Here is a 26,385-nt window from a genome sequence, read left to right as displayed (position 1 = left end):
TAAGCATGAACACAACGATCTAATATAATGTTTTTCCCCTAATGAGAAAATTAGGAGATTGAAGGAAACGGCAAAACCCAACATTCGATTCAAGATTACAAAAAAAACATGCCATCACCATGAGCACAAAGACCTAGCCTATGTATAAGCAAACCCCAACAGCTTAAATCAGTTTCCAAACATTCACAACCCAAAGGATCATTTCTAAATACTGCTCATCGTATTGCTTTTTTGCTAACAAAATTAAAAATAACTATAAAAGAGACACTGCGGAACAAAAAGATCAAAATAGAAGGGAAAATACTGGGAGGAGCAGGTTAGTATAACAATAAGGGGCTTATAATCTCTCAAACTGTTCTTCTTTTCAAGTACACTTGAAGCCAGGACAAACCGAGATGATGATGATGAGAATCAATGCAATGATGATACCAACGACTATGAGCTTAATCTTCATGTTCTCCCACCACATCTTTCTTCTTATTTTTGTTCCTTGTGTTCTGAAATCTTATGCCTGTTGTTATTCAAATGGCAAATATAAATCTAATGCCTTGTTATGTGTTTATATGTATACACATGAGTTTTTCTTTGATTAGTTCAAAAGGAATTAATACTGCTGAAAAAGAATGTTATTAAAAACCTAAGACACATATAAGTGAAAGGTAAGCACTAACATGTGAACGAAGATCCTCAGTTTTGTCCACTAGAAGCTCGATTTTCTCACCTCGGTCAAGGACCTGAAAATAAATGAATTACATAAAGCTTAGTCAGCTTCACAAATTCAAGCCAGTTATGACAAATATGCTCAAATTAATTATAAAGCAGAGCTGTGAGATTAACATAGATAATACTATCCTGACCTTCTCAATGTTCTCCATCATAACTCCTTTCACCTCAGTTACTTGAGCCTTAACCTTAGCAAGTTTGTTAATCTCCTCAGGATGATCCACACAGTACTGCATATGCTCCTTTAGTTTAGACCTACGAGAAAGACAAACAAGTTAATATCATATCAATAGAGACTAGAAAGAAATTTTTTGTGTTTCATTCTGACGGTGGAGCTCAAGTACCCAAACTCTTTGTTCAAGCTGTTGGGTTTAGCATTGGTAGCCTTCCCACCACCATATCTCTTGCTGAAATTTTCCTTAACTCGCTCCAATTATATTCGGCTATCTTTGTTTTTGCTTTATTTTCCTCACCTTATGCATGTTCATATAGCTTTCGGATCTAATTTCGGAAAGCTCCAAATGTTGGATTGATGTGTAGATCTCTTTGTGTTATCGGTTATGCTTTGATCTTCTATCTTTTGAGAGTAGATTTTTACTATTTTAGAATGAACATGATGGAGCGAAGTTTATCCATAGCCAGAATCATCAAGTGATTCAGACCGACTGGTATGGAACATGTAGATTTAAATCTAATCATCAATCGCCTGCGGTTGTATTTTTCCGATGATTTCGTTAATAGATCTAATCATCAATCCGGCGACAAACTGAAAGTGATCTATAATCATCAGTCGGCTAAGGTCCATGAGATGTTCGTCGGTTGCGATTCCGAGAAACTGCGCTTAGTGTGTGATACATCAGACATGTAAGGTCTTTTGTTAGCTAAACCAATATATATGTGACCACTTTGTCTGTGACGGTCCTTCACGTTAACAGGTCTGCAAATTGACACTCCACAAACATTATGTGCATGTCGTTTTGAACACATGTGAGAAATTTCGAACCAAGTTTTGTTTATTTCTGTTAAACTATTCCAATCCAAGTTATACGCTAGAAAAATCAACTAACGTGGATTTCACTTCATGATATGAATGGAAATTAGCCACTTAGCCATATTTTTTTTTCCAAGCTAGAATACAAAGACATCACTCAGCTCTGACTTCTTATAAGTCGAGTTGTATGGGTGACATAATAGCTCCAGTTGAAACCCACATATCTCTATTTATATCACCAACCTTCTCCCTCACTTTTTTTTAAACCAAAATAAATCTTCTTCAAAACTTTTCATAAAGACCATGTCTGAATCCCGTGTGCGTTTGCATTTTCTCTCGCTAATCTTGCTCTGTTGTGTCTCCCCTTCAAGCTTATTCACATTAAACATCGATAAAAGTAGTTATGTTGCTTGTGGTCCCCATCAGACTCAAGCTCTCACTGAGTTCATGGATGAGTTTGATAGCAGCCACTGCAACCTCAGTGATCCCTTTAACGGAGTCAGGTGCGATATCTCAACGGGTGCCGTCACGAAGCTACGACTCAAGGCCTGTCTCAGTGGAACTCTAAAGCCCAATAGTAGCCTCTTCAGGTTATACCATCTTCGTTACCTTTTTCTCAGTGGAAACAACTTCATCTCATCTTCACTTCCTTCTGAATTTGGCAATCTCAGCAGGTTAGAGGTCTTATCTCTTTACAATAATAGCTTCTTCGGCCAAGTTCCTTCCTCGTTTAATAACCTAAGCCTTCTTTCTGTTTTAGACCTTTCCGAAAATAAGCTCACCGGTAGTTTCCCACTTGTACAGAATCTATTAAATCTCTCAGTTTTAGATATAAGCTACAACAAGTTCAGGTCGTTACTACCTTCTGAATTTGGAAATCTCAACAGACTCGAGCTCTTGTCTCTTTCCTCCAATGACTTTTTCGGGCAAGTTCCTCCTACAATTAGGAACCTAACCTCGTTAAAAGAGTTGCACCTTGACAAAAACAAGTTCACTGGTAGTTTCCCACCTGTACAAAATCTTACCATGCTCTCTCTTCTACATCTTTATGAGAATCACTTCTATGGAACCATTCCTTCTTCTCTCTTCACCATGCCTTCCTTATCAGATCTTGATCTTAGTGGAAACGATCTCAACGGATCTATTAATTTTCCTAATTCCTCTACCCCATCTATGCTCGAGTACTTATACCTTGGGCAGAACCATTTTGAAGGAAAAATCATAGAGCCTATCTCAAAGCTCATCAACCTCAAGATTCTTGACCTTTCTTTCATAAACACAAGTTACCCGATTGATATACGCCTCTTCGCCCCGCTAAAATCTTTGTCGGTTCTCTATCTTTCCGGTAATCCTATATCTCCGGCCAGTTTAGATACAAGTTTAGACATTCCAACAAACTTGGAGAGTTTGTTGTTACAAAGCTGTGGCATCATCGAGTTCCCAAATATCTTAAAGAACCTTGAGAAGTTGGAGCTTATAACATTGTCACACAACAGAATCAAAGGGAAAATCCCCGAGTGGTTATGGAACCTTCCTCGTCTGACCACAGTTTTTCTAAAAAACAATTCGCTTAATGGTTTCGAAGGTCCAGTGGATGTTTTGGTAAACTCATCAGTGAAAGAATTAAATCTGGAGCAAAACTGTTTCGAAGGAGAAATTCCTATTCTACCACTCTCTATCAGCATGTTGAGTACACAGTACAACAAATTCACAGGGAGCATACCGCTTTCAATGTGCAAATGTAGATCTCTCACGGATTTATTGCTAGGTTACAATAACCTCACAGGTCCAGTTCCTCAATGCTTGAGTAACTTGACATTTGTGACTCTACGGAAGAACAACTTGGAAGGAAGTATTCCTGACGCATTTTATATCAGTTCTTCTCTACGATCACTTGATGTTGGACACAATCTACTCACCGGGAAACTTCCAGGATCTCTTCAGAATTGTTCATCTCTCGAGTTTCTGGCTGTTGACCACAACAGAATCAAAGACAAGTTTCCTTTTTGGCTCAAGGCTTTACCAAATCTGCAAGTCCTTATCCTCAGTTCAAACAAATTCTATGGATCTATATCTCTTCCTGGTCAAGGTCCTCTCGGGTTTCCGGAGCTGCGTATATTTGAGATATCTGATAATAAGTTTACTGGAAGCTTGCCACCAACATACTTTGTCAATTGGAAAGCAACATCCCCTACTATGAATGAAGATGGTGGTCTTTATATGCTACGCAAAAAAAGTACTAACGGGAACTTGTACTATAACAATGTAGAGGCTGTAGATTTGCAATACAAAGGTCTATATATGGAACAAGCGTTGGTCCTTAATTCCTACGCGACCATTGGTTTTTCTGGGAATAGAATTGAAGGACAGATTCCTGAATCCATTGGTCTCTTGAAAGCGCTGATTGCACTCAACTTCTCAAACAATGCCTTCACAGGTCATATTCCTTTGTCGTTGGCAAATCTGAGCAATCTCGAGTCACTAGACCTATCAAGAAACCAACTCTCAGGGTTTATTCCTAATGGGCTTGGGACCCTCTCATTTTTGGCGTACATAAATGTGTCCCACAACCAGCTCAAGGGTGAAATACCACAAGGAACACAGATTACGGGACAACCAAAATCTTCATTCGAAGGGAATGCAGGGCTTTGTGGCCATCCACTCCAGGAAACTTGCTTTGGGACTAATGCTACACCCACACAACGACCTAAGCAAGAAGACAAAGAAGAAGAAGTAGAAGTGTTGAACTGGAAAGCTGTAGTAATTGGATATGGACCTGGAGTGTTGCTTGGACTGGCAATAGCGCACGTCATTGCTTCATACAAACCGGAGTGGCTTGTCAAGATAGTTGGTCCCAGTAAGCGCAGAAGCCGTTAATATTGTTTCAGTTTGAGTGCAATCCTTGAATGTATGTCTAGTAGTTAAGTGCTCATGTATGCAAGCATTTCCTTATGTTTGTTGTTTCATTATCTGATGTTTTGTTCTATTTCTCCTTTTTTTTAAATAAAGATTCCGAAGTCTTTTCTATATTCTCAGTCATTAAGGTTTCTAGTTGTTGATCACAACATATTCACATACAAGTTTCTTCTTTTTTTCGCTCATGGCTATACGAAATTTCCAAGTCCTTATCCTCAGTTGAAACAAATTCTATGGACCTGAAGATAACTGGTGCGACCGCATAAACCGTTACGATTGTTCCAATTTTAAGTTTGTGCTTTCAGTGTCTGTCAAGTAGTTGTTGATCTTGTATTATAGCATTTCCTTGTGTTATTTTGTGCCTATCGTAGAAATTGTTAGCGGTCTGACTTTGATCTTTCGTTGTCTGTCAACTAGTTGTATTAAAGCATTATCTTATGATTGTTGTATCTTAATCTAATACTTTGCTTAATTTCTTCTTCTATCAAATAAGTATAGTGGATTTTATCACCATGAGCACAAAGATCTAATATAAATATGTTTTTCCCTAGCGAGAAAATTAAGGAGATTTGAAGGAGCAAAAACCCAACATTCGATTCAAGATTACAAAAAGACATGTGATCACCAATAGCACAAAGACCTAGCCTATATATAAGCAAACCCCAACAGCTTATATCCCTTTCCAAACATTCACAACCCAAATCATCATTTCTCAATACTGAGCCATCATATTGCTTTTTCCTAACAATAATAAAAATAAACTATAAAAGAGACACTGCAAAAACAAAAAGATCAAAATAGAAGGGCAAATACCGGGAGGAGTTAGGTTAGTTTAACAATAAGGGGCTTATAATCTCTCAGACTGTTCTACTTTTCAAGTACACTTGAAGCCAGGACAAACCGAGATGATGATGATGAGAATCAAGGCAATGATGATACCAGCGACTATGAGCTTAATCTTCATGTTCTCCCACCACATCTTTCTTCTTATTTTCGTTCCTTGTGTTCTGAAATCTTGTGCCTGTTGATATTCAAATGGCAAATACAAGAGCCTTAGAACTCTAATGCCTTGTTATGTTTTTATATGTATACACATAAGTTTTTCTTTGATTCTTCTCGCATGAATTTAACATTGCTGAAAAATAATGTTATTAAAAACCTAAGACACATATAAGTGAAAGGTAAGCACTAACATGTGAACGAAGATCTTCAGTTTTGTCCACTAGAAGCTCAATTTTCTCACCACGGTCAAGGACCTTCAAATAAATGAATAAGTTCAGTGAGTTCAGCAGGAGTAGGTCACTTCTACCTCAATGGGCAGGAAAATTCAAGCACAAATATGCTTAAAAGAATAAGACGGGATTGTGAGGTTGACATAGATATACTATTCTGACCTTCTCAATGTTCTCCATCATAACTCCTTTCACCTCACTCACTTGAGCCTTAACCTTAGCAAGTTTGTTAATCTCCTCAGGATGATCCACACAGTATTGCATATGCTCCTTCAGTTTAGACCTATTATATAACCAAACAAGTTAAAAATCATATCCACAGAGACAAGAATTGAAGTTTTCTAAAAAAAAAAAAAAAAAAAAAAAAAAAAGAATTGAAGTTTTCTTTTTTCATTCTGATGGAAAAGATAAAGTACCCAAACTCTTTGTTCAAGCTGTTAGGCTTAGCAGTGGTAGCCTTCCCACCACCATATCTCTTGCTGAAATCTTCCTTAACTCGCTCCAAAAAAGCCATTGGAATCTGCCTCCCAACAGCTTCAACAGCAACAACACAATACGCTACACACAACCATAACACATAAAATTCTTTTGTCAGATCCTTCATCCATGAAAAATAAGATCCATGACAAGTAAGAAACTGCAAAACATTGTCATACATTACCTAGTTCAAATACAGCCTAAAACAGAGACCAGAGAGATCGAAAACAAGAAATGTAGCAATAATTAAAAAGATAAAAATATCTAATCCTACATACATCTATCAATACAAAAGAAAGCTAACTTCTTTGGCAAGAAACCTTATAATACGGAAACACACAAAAAAACTTTCACAGAAGCAGAACAAATATACACCCCAATGTCACTGGTTCCACCAACAACCATATAGATCCACTGTAATAGATTGCAATACGAATACAAAGACACATTCAAGTCATAAAGAGAATCATATCCACACAAAAATGTGTTGGGATCAAGAAGTGAAACTCACTGAAGCCATTTTCGACGAGGTAATTAAAGGTGTGACCGTCGCAGTTGTAGGTAAACTTGTTGTTCGAAGAAGGGAGTTTCTGTAGGCATTGTGCAGCGACGGAAGTAAAATTGCCTTTAAACTCGGTATACTCGACGAGAATCACCGTGCCACGACCGACGAAGCTGTAGATCAAATTCTTTTGTCCCATTTTGTCCCGAAGAGGAGAGAAAAAAAAAACCTAACGCACAACAAATCTGATTTTCTTCTTTTGTTTTTGTTACCTTGGTGTGTACGCAACTAAGAAAGATCCAAAATAGAAGGGAGAATGTAAGGGGGAGAGAGAGATGGGGACGACGCAGCGATCGTTTGAGACTTTGTTGAAGAGACAACAAACAAACAACAAAAGTTGAAAACGTTTGTGAGACAGAGGGAGAAAGTTTCTCCTTTTATCACGGTTTCGTTCGTGTTAATTAATATTAGTTACCTAATTTAACTATCTGATATAATTAGTTAATTTAATTAAAAATGTTTGGGGAATTGCTACTAATACCACTTTCCTAATACCACTTTTCAACTTTACACTAACCACTTTTACCCTCATCTTTAATGAAGGGTAAAAGACATTTATAACCTTATTTAATGAAACATAAACATATTCTCTAACAAGAATTTTCAAAATTCCCAAATTGATCGACGACTCTAGTTAGAGATTCGACGAGACGATTCCGGCGAGAAAATGAGAGAGAGCCTCCACATCCACGGCAACCAATGTGGAAACCAGATCGGAGCCAAGTTCTGGGAAGTGATCTGCGACGAGCACGACGTTGACCACACCGGCCAATACGTCGGCGACTCTCCCCTCCAGCTCGAACGTATCGATGTCTACTTCAACGAATTCTCGATGTTGTGAGGAAGGAAGCTGAGAACAAAGATTGCCTACAAGGTGAGAGGATAACTGATTTTGTTTTTGAATCTCGATATGTTTTATCGTCGTGCGTGATTTGATTTGAGATCTCTGTGGTGTATTTGATTTAGGTTTCGTTGATGCTGTTATCATTGTGATACATTTGGTTTTGATCTCTGTGTAGGTTTCCAGTTTTGTCATTCGTTGGGAGGAGGAACTAGATCTGGGATGGGAACGCTTTTGATCTCTAAGATTAGGGAGGAGTATCCAGAATGTGGTTTGTACGATCAAAGAATTAAATATTTATAACTCTTTATAAAAGTTGCAGAGTTGGCTTCTTTATACCCTTATAAAATATTTACATACTCTTGTAAACCCTTATATATTATTATACAAACCATTATAAATTATTTTATAAGGCTTTCATAAAGTTTTTATAAACCCTTATTAATAGTATACATACCTCTTATAAATTATTTATAAACTTTCATAACTTTCTTATAAACATTTATAAATGTTTTATAGATCTTATAACTTGTTTTATATGTCTTTATTAATGGTTTATATACTCTTACAAATAATTTTACATACCCTTATAAGGCTTTGTAAAGAGATGATGATACGTGACAGATTCTAAGGCACATGTGGACAGCAAGCACGGCTCCACCGCTTCAGAAATTTTACATATCCTTATAAATTGTTTTATTATAATCCTTTATAATGGTGTATAAGCTTTATAAATTATTTTTATAAACCCGTATACATTATTATACAAACCATTATAAATTATTTTATAAGGCTTTCTAAATGGTTATAGACTCTTTTAGTTGATTTATAAACCTATACAACTCTTATAATACCCCTTATAAATTGAATATAATGTTTCATAAAGTTTTTATAAACTCTTATTAATAGTATACATACCCCTTATAAATTATTTATAAACTTTCATAACTTTCTTATAAACATTTATAAATGGTTTATAGATTTTATAACTTGTTTTATATGCATTTATTAATGGTTTATAAACTCTTACAAATAATTTTACATATCCTTATTAGGATTTGTAAGGAGATGATGATACGTGGCAGATTCTGAGGTACATGTGGACAGCAATCAAGACTCCACCGCTTCAGAAATTTTAAATTCCCTTATAAATCATTTTATAATATTTTATAATGGTGTATAAACTTAATAAATTATTTTTATAAACCCGTATACATTATTTACATACCCTTATAAACCCTTATAAATTATTATACAAACCATTATAAATTATCTTATAAGGCTTTCTAAATGGTTTTAGACTCTTTTAGTTGATTTATAAACTTATACAACTCTTATAATACCTCTTATAAATTGAATATAATCTTTTATACAGTTTTTATAAACTCTTATTAATAGTATACATACCCCTTATAAATTATTTATAAACTTTCATAACTTTCTTATAAACATTTATAAATGATTTATAGATTTGACGGTTCCGACGACGTTGACGTCCGACGAGATTTGGCGAAGACTACAGCTCAAACGAACATAACAATCTCTCTTCACGAACGCGTAACAAAGGTCAGAGGATAATAGATAGTGATTTTCGTCTTTTTTTTTGTAATTTTTGCTTGGTTTCTCAAGATCGATCGGTTTCTGGAAAGGAGACGAAGTTTTTCTCATGAAATTTTCAAATCTCAGATTTATAAAACCTTATAAATTTTTATCGATGAGGAACATAGTGTTATGTATTTTTTTTTATATATCTTGTTGATCATTCCTTCTCTAATCTCCATGTTCTTATAATCAGGTTATGAAGATCAAATTGTGTTCTATACGTGGAGACTGGAAACTAATAAATGGAATTCATTAGGATTTCATAGTCGATGATGAAAGGGGATCTTGTCTTAGTATGATTCTTGAAGATATCAGCTACAATGATTTGATTGAGGTTGTTTTAGAAAATTTTGGAATCGATGTCTCACCTTCCAAGTTAAACAGTATAAATCTTAGCTATGTCTCACCTTCAAAGTTAAACTTTAGTTCAAAAGAGCTCCCTCCGGTATTTATTAGGAATGATCGTCAAGTAGCATCATATATGAACAAACTTCAAGAGAATGGATGCCTTCATCTATGTATAACCATTAAGGTAACTACATGGAACTCCTTGTTAAGGTTTTCGTTTATGATAGTTATCAGTTAGTTATTTTACAAGATAGTATGTAATACTCAAGATTTGCTTATTGCCGGAAGTATGTCATAGCAATACTTATTACAACTTTTACATTTATAAGACCTTATAAATATAATGATGTCATTTGGAGATTTACTATTAGCTTTATGTTTTTTGTTAACGTTTCACAGAAGAACTCATTTATCATCAAGGATTGTGTCAAATACGATTCAGACACGGGATGAAGTTTTAATTACTCATAATTTGCATATTGCTGGAAACAGTAAACCCCCTTGAGGTATTTATTACAATTTTTATATTTATAAGACCTTATAAAAGAAACCTTAAAACAATATATATATTTAGCCTTATGTTTTTATGTTTTCAGAGGGAAACACAATGTTCAAGAAGATAAGAGTTGCAGAAAGAGAGAGAAGACACATGTTTTTATATGTAATATATATGTTCTTGACACATATAAGAGAAACAAGACACATGTCTTTCTGTAATATATATGTGTAGCACGTGTTCTTATAAGTGATTGTAAGCTGTAAATCATTTGCACTTTACATTTACTCTAGTTTATTTTTTAAGAAAATTAGTAACGAGCATCTTCATGTATTTATATCACCGATTTTATTTTTTAAACTTTTTATCATTAATTTTCATAATGCTTTCTAAAATATTATTATAAGATATATAAAGGGTTATAAGTTATTTATCAGCCTTTACATATCATTTTTTGTGTTTAAATTTCATCTATGAGTTTATATAATACTTTATAAACTAGTATATCTGAGTTTTACGAAGGTTTATAAGTGATGTTTAATAAATTTTAATACATTATTATTTATGAATCCATAGATAATGCTTATAAATGGTTTAATCATCTCTTGCGAATACTTATTTATAGGCGATGTAATCTGTAAACAAATTATTTAGAAACTATAATTTTAAGCTTTATACATTAAAATTTACAAGGCCTTATAAAATATATTAAATTTTATACCCTTATATCAAAGTTTGGAGTAGTGAATGTTGGAGTAGATGACGTCATCTACAAAAGATAAGATTAGTTAAGCTTAATATAAAAAATTTTATAAACCTTTATATTCTATTTTTTAGAATTGTAACTGTGACTTTTGTTCCATGCATCTTTTTTTTTCACTTTTTTCAGTGTCTTCGTCTGGAGTGATTTTCTCTGTATTCTCATTTTCCCTAAGAATATTCACTTCCGTTAGTTGCTGTGTATCAGAAATTTCTTCTTCATCATTTTCATCATCTGTTGCATTTCTTTTACCACCAGAATTTTCTTTTCTTCATTTTCATCATTTGGTGCACCTTTTGTATCATCATAGTTGCATGGACTCTCATAACCGTCTGCCTTCAAAAAATCATGTCATAATAGGTAAAGAAAATAACATGTGAAAATATTTATAAGTGCTTGGTAAAGTTATTTGCTTACCACTTGACATTCTCGATTACTTCTACTCGTTTATTCAAATCATAAAGCATTTGGATTAACTTATCGAGTTTGGAACCATCTTCATCTTGAAATTTCTCCTTAGCTTTCTCATACGCTTCATCTTTTCTTTTCTCTTTATTCTTCTTATGCTCTTGTTCCTAAACAGTATTATGATGGCTATATAAACATATTCATCATTCAATTTTGAGAACACGATCAGAAAATAACATTTATAAACCATTATAAAGAGAGTTATTTACCTTATTTCCTCTTCTTCATTTCTGCCTTTCAGCTTGCACGGACTCCTCAACTTCTGTATCAGCTTCCATTTGTTCTTCTTATTCTTCCTCAACCCTATTTCCAAGAGAGAAAAAAAACAATAACAAATTTAGGATGGCTTATAATTTTTTTTAAATGATAGTCCAAATTTATAAGGGTTTATATATTAGCTTACTTCATTGATTTTTGATGTTTCTCTTTCTTTATCACCGTCACCGAATTCAGCATCAGCTTCCACTTGTTGTTCTTCTTGATATTGTGTTTGCTCCTATTTCAAACAAAAATAAGAGATTTATAAATGCTTATAATATTAACATAACTTAACAATTTCAAATTTGATAAAGTCTTATAAAACATCAAAAACACAATGACCTTAGAGGTTTTGCTGTACATCTTTGTCTTCTGTCCTGCTTTGTCGACCAATGTCTTCTGTTGTAAGAAAACATCCACAAATCCTTGTTCCCAATCGATTTTCTACACATTGTATCCTTGTTGAACTAGTTGTATAACACTTTCAAAGTCCTTATCATGAGGATGTGTTGGGTTCACCAAATGTTTGAATTCCTCAGAGAATCCAAACACTGTAGTAACCACACCCTGTAACAAAGATAAAACAACGTTTTATAAGTCTCTGTAAATCTCTTATTTATAAACCATTATGAAACAATATAGTTAACTTAGTAATCTCATGTAAATGGCAGGAGCTAATGAGGGCATGACATAAGCAAGGTGTTAAGACAAGTGAAACATGCGAGTTAACACACAAAACACAAGCCAAGAAGAAACAGAGCAACCATTCTCAATAATCTAATGTGAATGTTAAGGGCTAGTGTGTGAATGATGCAAGCAACGTGTTACAGAAAAAGTACAAAATGAAAAATATTCTAAAATGTCTAAACGCTTCACATTTTTTACCAAGGCGTCTGCTTGTAACCCTTTTTCAAGGAGTATGTTTATAAACCTCTTTCTAAACAATACAGTACAAATATATTTATAAACTTTAGTAAAAACTCACATTATTTTTCTTCTCCACCTCCAACACTTCAGTAATTGTCGAAGCCCTTGTTGAGTCCCTATGTAGACATAACAGATCTGCAGAAGAGGTTTCCTGGTAGAAACCCAGATTTATAAAGGGTTATAATTCCTTATAAATCATTGAGTTGTATTTATCAACAATCTCATGAAACCCAGATTTATAAGGGGTTATAATTCCTTAATATTCAGTTTTTACTATCGGAAATTATCTCTTCCTTAATATGCAGTTTTTACTATCGGAAAATCTCTTTTCTTAGCCGGAACCATTCAGATCAATCTTAATATGATTTCAAAACCAGATTTAAGTTTTCAAATACTCAATGTTTTCACTCTCAACGTTTCACTATCAAATCTGTTTCTCTTAGATCGACCTCTTTAAATGAGATATCTAAGAGAACCTTGTTTGATTTTTCGATAAGAGAAAGCACAAAATCGAATCAAACAAAAATACAGAAATTAGAGACATAAGTTGTGAATCACGTATATGAGTTGACATCTTGGAGATTTTGAATCGATTTCGTCACCGGAAGTCGACGGTGAGAGAGAGATCGACGGTGAGAGAGAGATCGACGGTGAGAGAGACACCAGAACTAGGCGGTGAGAGAGGCGCCGGAAATTGACGGTGAGAGAGAGAGACGACGGTGAGAGAGAGATGACGGTGACTCGAGGACAGGGAGAGAAACCAATAGTGGAGAAGAAGATAAGGTAAGGGTGTTCTTGTCTTTTGCTCATTAATGAAAGTGTGTATTTCTGAAAATGTCCTTAGACTGATGGTAAAGTTGAAAAGTGGTATCCAACAAAGTGTAAAAGTAAAATTTTCCCAAAATGTTTCTGCTTTCTACGTTGTATAAAACTAGTAATGGACTAGTTGAAAAAAACTTGTAATGAACATCTATCTTAAATTCAGTGGATTTTGGGATGATGTATGTTTGAATTACATCCAAGTTTTTGACTTTGGATTTCTTTTTGAAACTCTATCTTAGATGACTCAGAGGGTTAGTTACATTCTTTTCAATAATAATTAATTTACTCGATTTTGATCTACGGTTCTAAAACACAATATTTTTGGCTTATAATCAAAGTTTAATATTAATTAGTATTTTGGAATTTTATATATTATTATGTTCTAAAGTCGTATTATCTCAAATAAGAGAAATTTTTTAAATTTTTTAAATTTATTTTAGATTTTTATGTACATTCTTATGTAACTCTCTCTTAACATATACATTTTACTTGGACAAAAAAAAAACTAAACCTACACAAAAATACAGGTTCGGTTCGGGATCGAGCAAAATACCTATTAGTTTTTTTTTGGATCCGCGTGTCTCTCTCCTAGTCCGGCTATCCAAAGTACCCTAATTTTTTTGTGTTTATTATGTATATATGGATATTTTAGATATGTTTTCAGTGTTGCAAAAAAATTTAAGCTTCGTATTCAGGGTTTTGGTTATAGTTTTGGGTTTTAGTAAAATTTCAAAAATTTTGAATTATATTTCAGTTATTCGGATAAAACTTTGGATATTTTTAGTTTTTCGTTTAAAATGTTAAGTTTTGCGTATTTAAATATTTTTTGGTATTTATTTGGATTTTGTGTATTTCTCGTGTTGGCTCGGGAAATTTAGGAAGTATTCAAATGATATTGTATAATATGTTGCATAATATTATGTTGTGATGAATAAGTACCCTCATTTTAGTATTTGATGTATAATGTGTATATGAATTCTTTAAAAATAGTAATAATGTTTCATAGTTAGAGTATGACCAAAATAATAAAAAAAGTAATAAATAGATGCAACAATTTTTTATAAGTAGATTTTTAAGATGAATTTTTTTAATAGTATAGATTTTAAACTAGTAGCTAGTTTGAAATTCAAACTAGTCTTAGATGACCAACATAATATACTGTAGAAAGAGAATTTCGATCACTTAATGCAAATTTGTATGTCCACTATATTGGTTGTGAGTGAAAAGTATATATAGCGATAATAAATTGGAGCAAAAGTGTTTTCTACTCAGTTACTCTGACTTTTAGCCAGTCAGTCAGGTACAACGTGTTTTTCACCCATTAACACCAAAGAAGAGAAAAAATAAATTAATTTGTTACTTTGATAATGGGGAAGACGACCTATTTCTACACCAGAATTATCATATAGTAATAAATATACACAATCTTTCAACCTAGATCTAATTGCACACAAATTAAGTATGACAACCTAGTTCTACACACGATAAAAGTTCAAAACCCGTTTCCCCCTAAACTTTGAATGACAAACTAATACCAACAAATAGTAGTTTAAAGTTGGTTTGTGTGTTTCTATTTTAAAAATTTAACCAATGACTAACCTAACTAAACTAAAAACGACCCGATTAGAGAATATAAACCGGATTAAATTGACCTAATACAATCGGATCTAATAAACCAACCCAAGACCCAACTGAAGCCAATTCGAAACCAAAAAACTTAAATCCCCAAATCTTCTTCCTCTGTCTCTCTACAAGACAGTAATTTTAAGAATGAAGAGGACAGTGATGAAAGATGATGCTAAAGGAGGAGAATGACTTTAAGATCGAAGAATACAATGATGATTCCAAAGATGAGGATGGAAAATGAAGAGATGAATCGTTTCTACTTATAAATTAAACTCAAAACCAAACTCATTTAGACTTTATCAAGTTTCTTCAAGAATAAATGGAATAAAGAGAGTGTGTGGAAATTGAAATATCTTATGGGTTGGTCTTTCCCACATCTCTTTTCTGGATTTTTAGATTTTAAGGTTCTAAAGGATGAAATCGATTTGGGGGATTTTAATAGGGGTTTGGTCTGATTTTAATCGATTTGTAGTTGGATCTTCGTTTGGGTCGGATTGTACAAATATCAACCGATACAAATTGGTTTACTATTGGTTAATTTCACAAACCATTAAAACCAAGCATAATCTTGGTCTGTGTGGAAACGGGGTTTCGAACTTTCATCGTGTGTGGAAATATGTTATTATATTTAACTGGTGTGTAATTAAGACGAGATTAAAAAATTGTGTACATTTGTTATTATATTGTAGTTCTTATGTGGAAATAGGTCGTCTTCTCATAATAGTAAGAGGAAAAGTTTTATTCCCAGTTTCACTTTTTAACTTCCTTATTTTTTAACTTTTTTATCCTACCATTTTACTCTATTACTTACCAATCAAAACATGCTCTTGAAATGCATGAACCTTTTCTTAGAAAATAATTAAATTTATTGTTAAACCTTTTAATATAGCTTGCAATTAAATCTTGACGTAGGTTCCTGGACTTTAAAGTATGGTTATTATGAAACATCAGAAATAAATCGCTCTTTACTTTTTTTTTGTCAATCAACTACTTCATTACTTAATAAAAGAGTTTACACTGCATTCAAACGTTCAAGAGCTGCTCGTGCCAAAGAGTCAGCTTGACGATTATCTAGACGAGGAATAAAATTAAAAGATAGGGGACAGAAGAGAGTGGCAAGGTTCCTGATGTCGTGAAGGACACCTGCAATCTCTAACACGTCCGACCCTGATCGCAGGGCCGACACAAGGACCTGAGAGTCCGAGAATAATTGGATACTCTGAAGGTTGAGTTTATTAACCATATAATATATCGTTATATGTTAATGTTTTTTTTTTTTTGGTAAAAGTTATATGGTAATGTTTGAATCCTCGTATGACTTTTTGAACTAAGAATCCATCCATATATGATATATGACTTTCACTGACACCAGATTGTTCCTACAAATCTGAAACTATTCTATTTAGGTAACGATATTCATATTTTCCTAACCAGAAAAGGAAAAAAAATATATAGTTGACCAAATATATGATAGAAGCCATGAGGTCATATGAATGGTTGGTTGGTAATCCATGCGTTCACACCTACTGCATCTATCTCTTAAACTATAGTTTATTATATTTTTATAAACCAATTTGTTATCCAAAAGAAGATGGTGCAACATCCCGGAAACCCACTAGCATAGTTGCTTCTCACTCAACAATGCAAACAAATGATTTTCATCTTTTCCTAACACGCTCATCCTCTTCTGATACATTGTTTCAAACCCTTTGAACTCCCTACAGGCTTCATTTCTTTTCTTTTACTCAGCCATTCTTCACATTACTAAGTTCCTTATCTAACTCTCTTTGTAGATTTAAGGTGGTCCAGACCACATCTTTAGTCAGCTTTACGGCGGTTGTTAGGATGTGCAACTAGTTATATTGACACGATATTCTTTCTTCTTCTTTTTTTGTCAACTGAAACGTGTATGCTATGTATACACTCGTAGTTTTTCATTTACTTTATACAACACTAGGGTCGGCCCGCCCTACGGGCGGGATCTCATATTTAATTTTTGATATATTTTTAATTATACTAATGGTATTATTTTACTGGTTGTTCTGATTATAATTTGCAAGAAATAATTAAAGGTTGAATTCCATACTTTGTGGATGGACAGTGGAGTACGCTAACTTTAATATATGATTTCCGAATTTGCATTTTGGGTAACTAAGGCGAAGTTTGATATTGTGTTTGTAACAAAATACTGTAGTGGTGGTATCTTTTATTTGTCTGAGTGAATTAGTATACATCATGATGAAACTATAACTTCCGTAGATTTCCGAACGGTAAATATATTGTTAATATTCTAGGCCCAATAGTTATCGGTTTATTAGTATGGGTTATTAGTAGCCCAAATCGTTGAAATGTTAACTTGTGCCACAAGTTTTGAGTCATTGATAATTATGTAGAAGTAAAATTAACTTTTATGATATCGTAGAATTTTAATATGAATAATTGAATGTGCATATGTAAAACAGGATTAAAATATAGTCTAATAGATATGGAATTAGCAGCTATCATCTATACTATTAAAGCAGGATCCTATTGTCATAATTACCTTAGGGGCATGTTTCATTCACTAACATTGCATGTTTCATTAAGAGCAATTAAGTAATATTAATAACAAATCTATATTGGGTCATTATTTTTGGATCCAGCCCAAATCAAATCTCTCTTGGGCCATTTGGGCATATTAAAAAATCAGATTCAATTCTCACTTTTTTTTTCCTTTGGGCCATTGAGTCCAAGTTCAAATATATTTTTTTTCAATTATTCTTAATTATTATTTTTTTCTTTTCTTAATATAATTTAAGCATTCATAAAAATAATTGAATTTTTTATTGAAAAGTATAAATCTTTATTAAAAGTATATAATTTTTTAATTAAAATATTAACCCCATAATAAAATTAATTTATCAGAGTTATACCAAATTAATTCATTAAAAAAATAAAATTTAATTTTTTTAACATAAATAGTCATTTAAAATGAAATACGATAAATAAAGATAAATTTTTTAAGTCTTTTATAAAATAAAACACAAATATATGAAAATGTGACATTTACTAAATATTTGTCAATTGAAAAAAAAAACAAAAAAAAACCCGCGCTTTCAAAGCGCGGGTCAAAATCTAGTAATTTCTTTAAAGTAAACATGAAACAATGCATACAATACAGGAAAAAGGAAGAAAAAAAAGGTAGTAATTGAAACATGCATCGTAATAGAAATACTAATAAAGGGTGAATTTAGGAGAGTTGTTAGTCACGGTGCACTAACTCCATAAACTTCGCCATCTCTTTATAATAGAAGCACTTACTGCATCTGTCCTCAAGTTTGTTGAGTTCGCAAACTCTTGGTGGCATTATAAGAATCATGTTCGTGCCATAGAAGCTGTTCTTTATGAATGGAACTTCATGCAACGATCTCTTAACTTGCTTCCACAGCTTATCAACCACATAGGTGTTGCTTCTCCATTTATGAACGTCCAGAAGATTCATCCCTTCAACATGGTCACCTGCGAGTAGCTTAAGTAGTGCGTACATATACTTACCTTTCTTATAGTTTTTTGTTGCTGAGAGCTTGATGTGCCTCATTCCTTTGGTACGATCATGTAAAGCAAAGAGATGAATACATCTGGGAGTATGTATGTTAACTAATTAGTAAACTAATTGTCTGATAATTTTTTTTTTTTTTTTTGACAGCAAACATTTACAGCAAACATTTACAGACTCATGTAGACTCTGTAAGCCAAGGTGGTAAAACTACATCCATGTGCACGACGAAGGACAGTTGTTGCCGAGCACTCCGTGCCAAACTATCTGCCCTTTTGTTCTCCGTCCTAGGAACATGAACAATTTCTGAGTTGACAAAACTTTGTCGCAAAATCTTGATATCTTCCAGGTAGCTTTCAAATGCTGGCCATTCCTCTGGTTCCGAAACCATCTTCACCAGTTGAGAACAATCCGTTGCAAACGTAACCTGAGACTGCCTTAAATTTCGCATACATTCCATCGCCCAAATTAAAGCCTCCATCTCCGAATGTAGGGGTGAGAGGGATGCCCTTACATTTCGTGCTCCCAATAAGCCATCAAACCCTGGCAGCGTGCTATGCCATCCTTGTCCTGAAAAAAGATCCTTATCTTTCCAAGAACCATCCGTAAAACACCATCTTCCTATGGTCCCTATATCAGGCCGTACCTGTACTTCCTGTACCAATCTGCGATCTGTAATAACTTGTGCCTCAGCCCACAATGTTGATTCCACTTCTGCCAATCTCAGTACGTCTCTTGGGTCCATATCTAAATTACTGAACACTTTGTTGTTCCGACCCTTCCAAATATACCATAATACCCATGCAAACTGGTGATCCACCATTTGTGGATTAAGTCTCCAGAATAGGTGATCCATATTAGCAAAAAGAGAGCCAATTGGAAAAATGTTTGGATTTGATGGGATCTTGGATAATGCCCACACTTGACGTGCCGGAGGACATTCAAAAAACACATGGTTTATTGATTCCTCCGGAGCTCCGCACCTGGCACAGCAGGTGTCTCCTTGCATCCCTCGTGCTTTTAATGTTTTTGTCACCGCTATACAACCAGAAACCAGCTGCCAAAGAAAGTGTTTTAGCTTCGGAGGACACCTCACCTTCCAACAGTATGCCTTAATTGTCTGATAATTACTCTAGCGTAATTTATAGAGTACCAAATTTATTCTTTCCTTTTCTATATTAACGTCACAAACCCAAAGCTCAGAGGAGTATCATTAACGGATTTTAATCCAACACAGCCCAATAGGATCCCAACCTAATATGTTTGTAAATTCATTATAAACTCCTTACATACTTTTATCGGTTTAATCCCAGGTGGCTAGATATTTTAAGTAATAAGATTAAAATCTATACTAATAAAAGGGACCTTTTGAGGCAACATAGAACTTCCACATCAGCAAAAAAACTTCTCCCGAAAGATGACACGTGGCATAAAATATAGTTTTACATTTTAATATTACTAATTTTTGAAAATTATAAATAATATGTAAACATACAGCATAAAAAATGGAAAAACTACATTAAAGATATGTAAGATTACCATTTTTCACTTAAAAAAAGACGGTTTATCTCCATAATGTAACATTACCGTTTTATAAAAAAGATACTAATAAAATTGACATTTTAAGGCTCCATAGAGCGTCCACATCAGCAAAAAAAACTTCTCCCGAAAGATGACAAGTTGCATAAAATATAGTTTTACATTTTAATTTTACTAATTTTTGAAAATTATAAATAATATGTAAACATACAGCACAAAAAATGGAAAAACTACATTAAAAATATGTAAGATTATCATTTTTCACTTAAAAAAAAAGACGGCTTATCTTCGTAATGTAACATTACCGTTTTATAAAAAAAACAAAAAACATTCTATATAATTTTGAAAATAATAAATATATGTAAAAATACAACATAAAAAATGGAAATACTACATTAAACATATGTAAGATTATCATTTTACATTTTCATTTTTAAAAAATAAAATGTAAACATACAACATAAAAATGGAAAAACTACATATACCATTTTTCACTAAAAAAAGACGGTTTATCTCCATATATAATTTAGAAAATAATAAATAATATGTAAACATACAACATAAAAAATGGAAATAATACATTAAGCATATGTAAGATTACCATTTTACATTTAAAAATAACAATAATACGTAAACATACAACATAAAAAAATAGAAAAACTACATTAAACATATGTAAGATTACCATTTTCACTAAAAAAAATGGCTTATCTTTATAATGTAACATTACCATTTTATATAAAAAAGAAAAAAAACATAAATATAACTATTTGACTATTTGTCCAAGTTCTTGTATTAAACATTGCCGTTTTATATTAAAAATGGAAAAATACATTAAGATTTAAACATCTATCTTAAAATATAAAATATCGATATTAACTAAATATAAAGTATAAGAAAGAGAAATACTCAATATATAGAAAAATAAATAATAAGTAAATATTATAAATATATAGATATACGAATAATATATCCAATAATAAGTAAATGCATAATTTTTAAAAAATGGAAAGAATACATTAAATATTAAACATCTATCTTAAAATGTAAAATATGGATATTAAGTAAATATAAACTATAAGAAAAAGAAATACACAACTTAAAAACAATGAAAAAAGTATATTAAGATTTAAACATCTATCTTAAAATGTAAAATATAGATATTACCCAAATAGAAAGTATAAGAAAAGGAAATACACAATTTTAAAAAATGGAAGAAGTACATTAGTATTTAAATATCTATCTTAAAATGTAAATCTATCTTAAAATATAAAATTATTAGTAAATAGAAAGTATAAGAAATAGAAATACACAATATAAAGAAAAATAAATCATAAGTAAATATATAATATAAGTAAATACCCAATTTAAAAAATGGAAAATTACATTAAGATTTAAAAATATATCTTAAAATTTAAAATATAGATATTACGTAAATAGAAAGTATAACAAATGGAAATATACAATTTAAAAAAAAAAGGAAAACGTACATTAAGATTTAAACATCTATCTTAAAATGTAAAATAGAGATATTAAGTAAATAAGAAGTCATGAAGTGGAAATAAACATTAAGCATTAAATATATAATATATGAATTATCAATAAATAATAAGTAAATAATGTAAATATATAATATATGAATTATCTATATAATAATAAGTAAATACACAAAAAATTTTAAAAAAATGGAAAAAGTTCATTAAGCATTAAACATTTATCTTAAAATGTAAAATATATAATATAAGTAAATACACAATTTGAAAAAATGGAAAAAGTACATTAAGATTTAAATATCTATTTTAAAATATAAAATATAGATATTACATAAAAAAAATATAAGAAATGGAAATAAACATTTTAAAAAATAGAAAAAGAACATTAAGATTTAAGCATCTATCTTAAAATGTACATCTATCTTAAAATGGTAGTAAATTATATTAAAATGGAAATACCATATTAAACAAAAAAAATAAAAATGTATAGTTTTACATCAAGAAAGTCCCTATAAAACTCATTATAACATCAACATCAACCTCACACTATGATGGATTGGTGAGTCTAACGTGAAGACAAAATATAAATATTTGATTTTCAAGATAAGAAATTCAGCTTTTATTTAGTTACTCAATATATAATATCTTCAATTATTTTTTAAAAAATATACATAATTTATATATATAGATTAATCTTCCAAACTTAAACTATTATATTATATATGAATAATGTTTTTAGATAAAAATAATTTCTGATTTAAAAAAAAATAAAAACAACAAATGGTTATTTTCAAATAATGGATGTAATTTACATTATACTATCATTTAACAAGTATTAGATACGTTTTGATATATCATTATTTTCTATTTCCAGAAAACAATAAATTGTTAAACATCAATATCATCTTGGTTAAGTATACGAACATCACAAATTCAAACATCACAAAAAATATTTACATAAACAATATTCAAAAGAATAGTTATATACTTAATATTTGAAAATCAAAGATATTTTTGCTAAAATTGTACTAACCTGGCCAAGGAGATCGACCATCTTTTTACGGATCAATCGATTATTGAGCATGTGGTCGATCCAAAAATATTTTACAGTTTAATTAAATATCTAAAACATTTATTCCAACACTCAACATATAGTTTTGCTAAATATGATAAATAGATAGCCAACAAAATTACAAAAACATATTTAAATAGTAAAAAATATGTTAATTTAACGTGTTAAAGTTTAAAAACAAATTTTAATTATGACATGTATCTTAACATTTATATAAATATATATCATAACCTAAATATAAATGATTTAACAATTTAAATTAGAAAAAAAAAAAAAAAATCCGGGCGTAGCCCGGGTTAATCCCTAGTATAATATATGAAACCGGATCGAATTATCCATACAATCAACTCCCAATTAATAACGAATTATGACCAACTACGGACAACTAAAATCCTAATAAATCTAAAACTCCAACTTAGTTATACAAATAAGAGTGTGAATCAATTTTATTGGTCGGAATACATGTGTACTTAAACCAAATGATACGTTCACAATAACTAAACAATGATGTGATCATGATTGCTAATTAATTTTCACTTTTTATTTCATTAGAAAGATACTAAACTACTCTATATGACTTAATGATTAAAAATAGTTATTTATTAACATCAAACTGACTGAAACAGAGTTTTAGATGAAGGGAAATGAGCAAACTGAAACAAAGACAATAAAGGTCGCGAACGTAAGACGATAAGAAATTTTCCAACTCGAAACATGAAACCATAACTGCTGGTACTCAATTTCAAACAACACGAGCTTTCTTGGCTGCACTGGTAGATGAGCGAGAACTCTTCTCCACCGCAGTATCGGCTGGAGGTCCATCAGCCTTCTTATCAGGACCACTGCTGCCTTCTCCAGAGTCATTGCGGACTGGAACATGACCACCACCTCCAAGGTTATTATCATCCTCATCGTTTCCTCCCTGATACATATGGCCAGCGTTACAGACAAACACACGTACATAGTTATTAAAAGGCTGGCAAATACACCCATACACTTACGACAAAATCAGGAGCTGGAATACGCTCGTGCTCCTTAAGGATGCGGGTGATGGTAAAAGTCTGATGGTGCGCGGTGAAGTTAAACGCGCTAACTCTGACCTGGAAAGTGAGAGTTTTTCCTTCCATGTCATTGATAAACGGTGGCACTATCATGTCCTCAGGATTCTCTCCTTCTACCGCCTGTTAGAAAGTTTGAAAACATCAGGCATGCTATCATTTATTTTGAATAACGCTTTTAAAAACATACACATATCTTACCAACATCTGACCGGCCTCACTTGCTCGGAGATTATGCAGCTTAGTCATCACACCATCAAAACACACGAATGTACCTTCAGCAGTGCTATCAGCGATTGCCAACTCCAGACGATAACTGTGGAAGTTTACAGAAAAGAGGATCAAATATTCAATTTCAAGACCAGCTAATCTACACGCATGTGATTATGTATCTATATCTATATATATAACCGAGCAAACCGATCATAAGGATACTCATGTAAATATGTGTATAGGAATCTTTTATTTTTTCTTTTTAATCTAAAAAGCACTAACTGGTTTTTTTACATTATTAAACTAATCTATATAACACAATGTAGGTTAAGATCGTTTTCAGTCTTTTTAATCTAAAGATCGTTTTCAATCTTTTACGTGTAGGTTAAGAAAACACAATGTATACAATACATACCGAAGAACTCCGACAGCATTAGGATTACTACATCGCACACACTCCAAAGCAGAGACAGTACGCTGCAATTTCTTACTGCATTTAGCGCATGCAACATAACACCATCCCTTGTCCACGTCGAGTCGAACCACTCTCCCGGTGCAGACAAAGTCAATGTCCTGCAGATTGTTTATTAGACTCTACATACTAAGTAAAGAATCCAAACAGAATTTTTTTAAAAATCATATCTGCATATGGTACCTGTGGTTGAGCAGAGGCGACAAAACTTATAAGTTCCGATATGGTCAAGGTCTCCACCTTTGCATATCCTTTCAGCAATGGTGCAGCAGATGGGACTCCATTGTCTCTGGCGACCAATTTATAGAAGTAGTCCTCCCCTGGCTTCGTCTCCTTGTCAAAGTAGACATGGGTTCCAGATGTCGCATTTAAGAACAAACCACCTACCATCATAACAGAAACTTATATCTCATGAAATATAAAGCAGGAAGTAGAATGAAAACCACAATACCTCCAATCATCTTTGGATTAATGCTGGTTGCAACAACAACTCTGGGGTCACCATGCATATCCTCAAGCCTTTTGTGAAAAGCCTCAGCTTGACTTTCAAAGAGACTTAAAGTGACGGTTGAATCCCTTTAATTATGTATTTCACATCAATAAAAATCATATAAAAAACGGTAGGAACGCATGGAAACTCATCTAAGCAATAAAAAAAAAATAGGTGTACTTATCCAGTTTGATAGTTGCCATGAGACGACTCTTTTCTCCAGGAGTATCACTCACATTACTCTTCACTGCAATGATCTCACCTACAATGTCTGTGCAAGGCCAAGGAATATCTCAGTAGACCATATGGTTAACCGTTCATTAATATTTACAATTTATAAACCGAAATTAAATAATATATGATTAATCGAACTAATCTAACTCAACCTGGTAGCTGTGTACTCGTGTTGGCTAGACCAATCAATTCAGACTGATCACGGAACCGGAATCCTTCTTCAGGTAATGGACTAACCGGCTCGGCTAGCTCATCAAAGGCGGTGGAATCATTGAACCGGATCATCAGAGGGGAGTCGGTAAGCCTGAAATTCTGAGCACATCGAGCCACATCGTATCCAGAGATGGTGTACATCGTTCCGGCGGCGAGTTTGGAACGGAACCTTGAAAGACGGTTAGCATAGATGGTGGCCTGCATCATTGTCGCCTGATACATGAAGAATTTTGTTTTTTTGATTAAACTTTAGGAAAAAAGAAACAAACACGAAGAGGTTAATCGGAGTAATCATGTACAAAAATAACTCACATTGACATCAATCAAGATCATGTCGACCTATATCAGCTCTCCACCGCGTTTGACATTCTTCGCCTCCCAGAATCGCAGAAGCCGGGCCTCAACAGCGGATGAGCACTTGCCGGACTTGAGGTCTGAGAAGAAAACTCTCGGAGTAGACATGACAAAACTAAAGCAGAATCTATATAAGTAATAAGCAACAAAGATTTGGTGAGTTGAGGATGAGAGATCTGACATCTATTTATACAAAAAAAACTCACCGCCTCTGTGACGCAAGGATCGCATTGAAGACACATCGTGGAGAGAACAATCAATGGGAGTGAAGTCTCTCCTGAACTGTTACCGGAAACGTAAAGCCACGACGGAGGCGACGTTGAGAACGCGATCTAGGGTTCCTCTTCACCGCATTTACGGGCCTGTTAAACGAAGCCCAAAACAACTCGCATATGAATTGAGTTTTCACGTGAAAAAATAAAACACGCACGGTTTGGGCAGAGGCAGGGACACGTGTCGACCATATATCAATTGAGTTTCCACGTGGACACTCCAGGAGTGAACCAAACAATTTTATATATATATAGATTGACTACGAAAATAGTCAATATTCTCACTGTGTAAACACTACATTTAACAAACCAAAGAAATAGAAAAAAAATATTAACGCGGCCCTATCGTCATCATCGTCTTGAAAGAATAGATTATAGACCTCATCATATG

The 26,385-nt window shown here is 32.8% G+C and overlaps 4 protein-coding genes and 2 long non-coding RNA genes across 9 annotated transcripts; 2 read left to right on the top strand and 4 right to left on the bottom strand.

Moving 5' to 3' along the window:
• Positions 1-191: 191 nt before the first annotated feature.
• On the bottom strand, positions 192-1,012 carry LOC117133378 (vesicle-associated membrane protein 725-like). The gene is made up of 2 exons (XM_033289405.1): positions 773-1,012; positions 192-504 (listed from the first exon to the last, which is right to left on the bottom strand). Exons 1-2 carry the CDS (start codon positions 957-959, stop codon positions 365-367), a joined length of 327 nt encoding a protein of 108 aa, XP_033145296.1. The 5' UTR covers positions 960-1,012; the 3' UTR covers positions 192-364.
• Positions 1,013-1,763: 751 nt separating this feature from the next.
• Positions 1,764-4,741, top strand: LOC103865218 (receptor-like protein 42). The gene has a single exon (XM_009143016.3). The coding sequence runs from the start codon at positions 2,018-2,020 to the stop codon at positions 4,589-4,591; it is 2,574 nt and encodes an 857-aa protein (XP_009141264.2). The 5' UTR covers positions 1,764-2,017; the 3' UTR covers positions 4,592-4,741.
• A 69-nt stretch (positions 4,742-4,810) lies between these two features.
• LOC103865217 (vesicle-associated membrane protein 725) lies at positions 4,811-7,355 on the bottom strand. Of its 2 annotated transcripts, none has more exons than XM_018658615.2 (5): positions 6,818-7,355; positions 6,279-6,420; positions 6,025-6,145; positions 5,824-5,886; positions 4,811-5,651 (listed from the first exon to the last, which is right to left on the bottom strand). In XM_018658615.2, exons 1-5 carry the CDS (start codon positions 7,038-7,040, stop codon positions 5,505-5,507), a joined length of 696 nt encoding a protein of 231 aa, XP_018514131.2. In that variant the 5' UTR covers positions 7,041-7,355; the 3' UTR covers positions 4,811-5,504. The 2 variants fall into 2 exon arrangements, with proteins under 2 accessions (XP_018514131.2, XP_009141263.2); XM_009143015.3 differs by having other exon boundaries at positions 6,851-7,351.
• A 242-nt stretch (positions 7,356-7,597) lies between these two features.
• Positions 7,598-8,078, top strand: LOC117133667. The gene is made up of 2 exons (XR_004457604.1): positions 7,598-7,775; positions 7,921-8,078. It is a non-coding gene; the product is annotated as an uncharacterized LOC117133667 (long non-coding RNA).
• Positions 8,079-11,226: 3,148 nt separating this feature from the next.
• Positions 11,227-13,498, bottom strand: LOC103865216. 2 transcript variants are annotated; one of them, XR_004457592.1, is made up of 5 exons: positions 12,017-13,498; positions 11,820-11,912; positions 11,626-11,719; positions 11,366-11,523; positions 11,227-11,280 (listed from the first exon to the last, which is right to left on the bottom strand). It is a non-coding gene; the product is annotated as an uncharacterized LOC103865216 (long non-coding RNA). The 2 variants fall into 2 exon arrangements; XR_004457591.1 differs by having other exon boundaries at positions 11,366-12,241; positions 12,660-13,498.
• A 9,772-nt stretch (positions 13,499-23,270) lies between these two features.
• On the bottom strand, positions 23,271-26,060 carry LOC103865215. 2 transcript variants are annotated; one of them, XM_033290405.1, is made up of 10 exons: positions 25,904-26,060; positions 25,681-25,837; positions 25,308-25,581; positions 25,102-25,192; positions 24,883-25,007; positions 24,615-24,814; positions 24,375-24,532; positions 23,948-24,062; positions 23,684-23,869; positions 23,271-23,610 (listed from the first exon to the last, which is right to left on the bottom strand). In XM_033290405.1, exons 2-10 carry the CDS (start codon positions 25,699-25,701, stop codon positions 23,431-23,433), a joined length of 1,350 nt encoding a protein of 449 aa, XP_033146296.1. In that variant the 5' UTR covers positions 25,702-25,837; positions 25,904-26,060; the 3' UTR covers positions 23,271-23,430. The 2 variants fall into 2 exon arrangements, with proteins under 2 accessions (XP_033146296.1, XP_033146297.1); XM_033290406.1 differs by having other exon boundaries at positions 23,690-23,869.
• Positions 26,061-26,385: the final 325 nt, after the last annotated feature.

This window comes from Brassica rapa, chromosome A04, assembly GCF_000309985.2.
Source record: "Brassica rapa cultivar Chiifu-401-42 chromosome A04, CAAS_Brap_v3.01, whole genome shotgun sequence".
Lineage (NCBI taxonomy): Eukaryota > Viridiplantae > Streptophyta > Magnoliopsida > Brassicales > Brassicaceae > Brassica > Brassica rapa.
This window is presented reverse-complemented; position numbering and strand designations above follow the sequence as displayed.